General features: G+C 41.2%; 1 protein-coding gene across 1 annotated transcript; it reads left to right on the top strand.

The window, feature by feature from the left end:
- Window positions 1–5,209: 5,209 nt before the first annotated feature.
- MELLADRAFT_60707 (uncharacterized protein) lies at window positions 5,210–5,729 on the top strand (the record flags this gene model as incomplete). The annotated part of the gene is made up of 2 exons (XM_007406480.1): window positions 5,210–5,497; window positions 5,568–5,729. The coding sequence occupies 2 exons, from the start codon at window positions 5,210–5,212 to the stop codon at window positions 5,727–5,729; spliced, it is 450 nt and encodes a 149-aa protein (XP_007406542.1).
- Window positions 5,730–6,000: the final 271 nt, after the last annotated feature.

The raw sequence follows: 6,000 nt of genomic DNA, 5'->3' as shown, positions 1-6,000 counted from the left end.
AGATCAACTTTCATACCTGTTTGAACATTTTATTGTTCCACTTACTAGTTCAATAATCGGGCTTATTGACAACAACTTTCAAAATAACTTTAGAAACGAGGATTTTCAAAGTAACAGGAAGAACAATAAAAGAAGGAATTTGAGAAAAGACATATTGCCAGGTCCTTATCAAAGGTATGAGAAAGGAAAGAATCACTATGATATAAAGGGAAAAGGACAACAAGTGTAAGTGATAGCTTATTATTTTGACTGAAACATAACCATTAGTGAATGAACTAATGTGAATCAAACATTTAATAAATCAGGAATCAGTCTACATCAATTAGAAGAGAGGACAATCCTCCGAGACAATCAACATCAAAAGAGAAAACCTCGTGGGTTGAGGTTTTTGCGATGTTTAGATTGTGTTCATTTATGTTATATCATTGTTTATGTTTGTTAATTGAATAACATGTGTCCTTGTTTTATTTATGTAGTTGTTTTCCTTTATGCTATTGAATTTCTATAGTGGATTTGATAAGTATGAAATTAGTATCAATGACCCAATGTGCGAATTTGATTGTGACAAAGCCCAAGTGTCGTTGAGAAACAATATTGGTAGTGGATCCGTAAATGAAACAACAGCAACATTGAATTGGCCAACATCAGTAAGATGTGACATGAAAGTTGAAGAGTGGGAATATCAGTTGAAAAAGTATAACTTGTTTGAAAGGTACAGTTACTTACTGGAGGGGTTCAACTTTGGGTTCCATCAAGGTGTCCCATAACACGCCGTCAAGGATTACAAATGGTATTGCCCACCAAATAATAACTCAGCAAGTAATGCACACAATAAAATAGAAAGAAACATAAATGAGGAGATTATGGCAGGTAGGATGTATGGTCCTTTCAAAAAAGAAGAAGTTTACAAGAATTTAGGATTCTTTAGAACAAGGCCTTTAGGTGCGCCTGTGGAGAACGGTGATGGAACTTTTCTTCCTATAATTGATATGTTGTACCCTTGGTTTGTTGACAAAATAAGATCTATTAATTCCTATTTGAACAAAGAGGAATTTGAAACAACTTGGGAAGACTTTAAAGTCGTGGCCTTATTTATAAGAAGGTTGAAGGAGGATGTTCTAATGGGAATCTTTGATTGGGAAGGCGTCTACAGTCAAATCCCGACCCAGCCATTGCAATGGCCTTGCTTGGCGATCAAAGACTTCAACAAGTATATCCTAATAGATGTTATGATTGCTTTTCAAGGAGTAGGCGGTTGCGGATCCTTTGGTGGTCCAGCAGACGGTTGGAAGGAGTTGATGGAAGCAATTTTTAAGCTATTGGAAGCCTTCCGGTGGGTAGACAATAACTCGATGATCAAGAAGAAGTTGGATTCAACAACCATGTGACAAATGGTAAAAGCAAGTGAAGCTTTAGGTGTGAGAAAGAATGTGACAAAATACACCAAGTTTTCAGAAGAACAGAAATTCATAGGCTTTGGGTGAAACTGCCTTAACAAAACTGGATACTTACCAGAAAAGAAATTAACAAAAAGGAAGTTAGAGTTAGACCAATTTCTAATGAAGTTATCTTGCACAAAGAAAGAATTACAAAAATTCAATGGGAAGCTTAGCCACTTGACACTGATTTTACCGCAATTGAAATGTTACCTTGTAGAAAGTTTCAGTTTTGTTGCAAAGTGGAAGTCTCCAGGGAAACAGATCATTTCAGACAACATAAAAGACGACTGGCAGTATTGGAAGTCATACCTGAGTACTTTGAACCCAACAAAACTTGTCCCAGACCACATTGTGATGAATGTGGGCTGGGTCGGGGATTCTTCTACCAATGTTGGTATAGGTATTATCTTGTGAAAGAGCTGGGCTCAGTTCCAATGGTCAGAAGGTTGGGACCAGCCAAATGGCCAGCCAAGGCAAACGATTGCCTGGGCCGAGACCGTGGCAGTTCATTTGGGAATCCTCATACTGAAAGAGAAGCTGAAAGACACAACTACTGGGATGGCAGGATTCAAGTACTCTTGCCTAACGGACAACACAACGACAGAAGGCGCCGCTAGGAACCAAAAGTCACACGACTTTTGGGTTAATTGAGAAGGGAGAATTGTTCAAGATTTACTGACTCAGTTAGATTGCAATATTAATCTAGTCAGGGTCACCTCGGAGGATAACAAGGCGGACAAATTGTCTAGGGGTCTTGGACCCTTGAAGAAGTTGAACCATCTAATAAAGATAGAGATTCTCCCAGACTTGGAGCCACTTTTACGTCAAGTCTTTACCTTGTCTACAACATCATGACAAACTCAGTTAATTTCCTACGACAAAAAAGACCTGGCATTTTCCGCAAACTAGACATGGTTGCAAAGCTATCCTGACCCATGGATGGGCTGCTTCAACAATTCAACAATACACTGCTGCCGTAAAAAAATGCTTCACCTTTATGAACACTTCTTTGTTTCCTTTCCCGTCTTCCGCCAACAATATATACCACTTTGTTTTATGCGCTTAAAGCAGTGAAGAAATGCAAAGTACCTTGATCAATGTGCAAGCGAGTCGGTCTCAACCTGATGGATGTCAAAAAACTCATCACTAGAGTACAAGTGAACACACTACCTAATCTCACAATCCGGGCAGTCTTGCTTGTTGGTTTCTGGGGGTTGGCGCGCTCAGGGGAACTGACATTGCACTGTGACCACTCAAAAGTGTTTGTTAAGAGGAAAGATGTCAAATTCTTGGGGGACTTTGCAAAGGCCATCATTTGTATTAGAATGGCAAAGGCAGCAGCTCCAGGAGAGGAATAATTCTTACACCGTACGAGACAACCTAACAGATTAGACCCAATCATGGCCATTTGCAATATCATCACATTAACTGAAGGTAGATTGGACGGCCCCCTGTTCAGAGGTGTTGACAGACATACCCCTATCTCAAAGGCCTGCATTATATCTGTCCTAAAGAAGCATCAGCCAGCGGGTGGCTTTTGTTGGTTGGGTCACAGCCTCCAAATAGGAGGCGCATCTCTCCAAGCCAATCTGGGCTGCTCTGAGAAATCTGTGAAGGAGGCGGGAAGGTGGCAATCCTTGGCCTATAAGCTTTACATCCATCAATATTCAGCTTTGATTTTGATGGGTACACGCCTTTTAGCACGGCACTTGAATACTTCACACTAATTGAGTACATTCTGTCTACCATGTAACTAGCTCTTGTTTTTGATAACGCTTGTGCCTTCAGTAATAAGAATTGTTTTGCTATGTTGTGCTTGCCTCCATGAGAGTGGGGCTCAAGCCCCTTCACTGGGTCTTGGCTCACTAGAGCCTTTGCTCCCTTAGATGGGTTTGAAGAGACTCTCTCCCCGCTCATATGTATGCTATCCATGCCAGGAGCGTAATTGTCCAATCATGGTATTGGAACAAACTCCTGGACAGGATTCTAGGTTCCACCTGTGGTGTACTGCCCTCAACTTTGAGCAGATGCTTGAAGTCAATTACAGCCATCACATTCTATACCTAGACATGTGAATTTTGGCTTTTGCCGTTCTGCCCCTCAGGCAGTCAAGTCACCTTCCTCCCAAGTGTGGAGGACTAAGACATGGATACTGTGGATGGCACAAGAGGGAGCTATGTGGCTCTGCTCTGTCAGACAACAAACAAGATGAAGATAGTTCACAAACACATGTCAATATAACAATTTCAATCAGAGGGCTTCAAGTCCAACATCTAGGATCAAGCTCTGCTCACCTTGTCATCATTACTCAAAGGCTTCATTGTAAGTCACGCAATCAAACAGTTTATGAACTGTGATAAATTTTTTTGAGTAAAACTGCCAGCAGTGCTGATCATCTAACAATTTCATCAATATCAATAAAATGAAGGTTCAAAATCATACACAAACTTGACTGTGGCCCCCTTTGACCATATGTACATGCCACTTCAAGTGTTTGACTGATCATGGACTGCATGCTGGTTTGTTAGCTTCCTTGAGACACCCCGGACAGAGTCTGTGACAAGCCAAACTGGAATCCTTATTGCCATCCTCATACTTTTTGGTGCAAATTTGGCATGTTGGTTTGCTATCTTCCTCTTTGTCAGGATTAGGGGCCTCTGTAGGTTTGACTTCCTTTGTAAGTGTGGATATGGTAGATTCAAAGCGTTCGTCAATGGTTGGTTGGTTTGGACAAGGCACAAGGAATAACCTTGATCCACGGTACAGGAGACTAAGGGCCACAACAGCTAGCCGCCTGACCAGCTACTGAGCGTCACATGGTTGCCGGATGGCCAGCAACAATGAGGAATTGTGCCTGGCGCACAAGCAGAAGAATCCAAGATCCCCTTGATCCCCAAGTTTCTCCTCATGAGTAACTTGCTCAGATTTTATCCGCTCTCCTCTCCACGCTCGTCCACAATTCTTCTTTCTCCAAAGACTTCATTTCCTCTCCTCTTCGCAGAACATCTCTGTATCCAGCCGTCCTTTCCCCTTTCTCGCCCTTAGCTCCCTCTTGTAGGGCATCTCCTTTTTTCAAACTTTGTTAGATATGTCATCAACAGAATCAGACTTGAATTTAGAGCTTAATCAAAAGAAGAAAGTTGTACCAAAGTGTCAAAGCAAGAAGCAATCAAGGAGAGCTGAAGAAGGACCAAACAAAGAAGTCGAGAACACGGGTGGTGATGTTGAAGTCAGAACAACAGCTACAAGCAAAGAATTGAACAACAACACTAGTAAAGAAGATGTGGTGGAGAAAACAACCGATCTAGCCAAAACAACCGAAAACCTCAAAAACACAAGCATCAACTTGAAATTTCAACGGTGTCACTGTACTATACTCTCACGGTACAGTACCAGTATAGTACCGGGATTGTGGTACTATACTGCCCGATACTAGTACCGGAAATTGAAATTTCATACTGGGTATTGTGAGTATTGCGTTTGAGATCGGTGGTACTATATAATACCTCACCACAAAACAAATCCCATATGATCACCTACTTTATCGCTTCATTAACCCATCGACCGATTAAATCAACTATATATCGATCAGGATCATAGAACAAGGTTTTGGAAACTTGACTGGTCAAGAAACCAACTCCTTGTGACTTTTGATTGGTCTCAACTGGAGTGAGAATGATCATCAGTCTGATCAAACCAACACGAAATCGAATCAACTCACATCAACATCTTCATCTTATTGAATAAATCATCACACTCATAAAACCACCATGCCATCCAAAAAGAACCCACCACGATCATCCAATGAAAACACTGATGAATCGGGAGAGACTTCAGATGAGTCCTCTGCAAAATCCAACTTCTCAACAACAAACTCTCTACGCCAATCAACCTGCTCTCAACAACCGTCAAAAGGTACATTGGCTGCCAATTCTGATTCATCTCAAACTTCAAAACACACCCCAAAAAAGCGTAAGAACAACTCAAATCCCAAGGTTAAGAAAAAGCGTAAAACCAAGAAAGATTTGCTTGCTGAGGCAGCAATATTGACCTCACTTGTAAGTCTGTTTTGCTTTCTTTTGTCTGATCCCAGACCACTTATATTATATGCTTTTCATGATTAATCAGACAACCTCAGCAAACATACTTCAAACACACCATGTTGATCTTGAGCAAAACTCTGATAGAGAGAATGTAAAAGTGAAGCCTCGAAAGGCAGTATCAAGTTATGCAAATGCCAGAGATTGGTATGGTACACCTATACGAGGTGGAAAGGATGTGAGTCAATAGTGATACCCTATCTATTATTGTCCATGATTGCTGACTTTTTTTCTATTAAATATACCATCAAAGCCCATTGAAGGCCCATACAACTCTTATCCGTGCCTATGGTGTGGATCCTTTGTTAGAGGAAGTTGTGATACCCTCAAGAACCTCACCGCCAACATAGATGCCTCGGATTGAAAAATCCGAGGCATCATCGGATGGAAACCCTCGGACAGGTCTTGTCCGAGGATTTGATCCGAGGTATTTTTTGACGCAAAATAATACCTCGGATCAA

This window comes from Melampsora larici-populina, assembly GCF_000204055.1.
Source record: "Melampsora larici-populina 98AG31 unplaced genomic scaffold MELLAscaffold_6, whole genome shotgun sequence".
NCBI lineage: Eukaryota > Fungi > Basidiomycota > Pucciniomycetes > Pucciniales > Melampsoraceae > Melampsora > Melampsora laricis-populina.
Note: the sequence above shows the minus strand (reverse complement) of the source record. Positions and strands in the feature narration are given on the sequence as shown.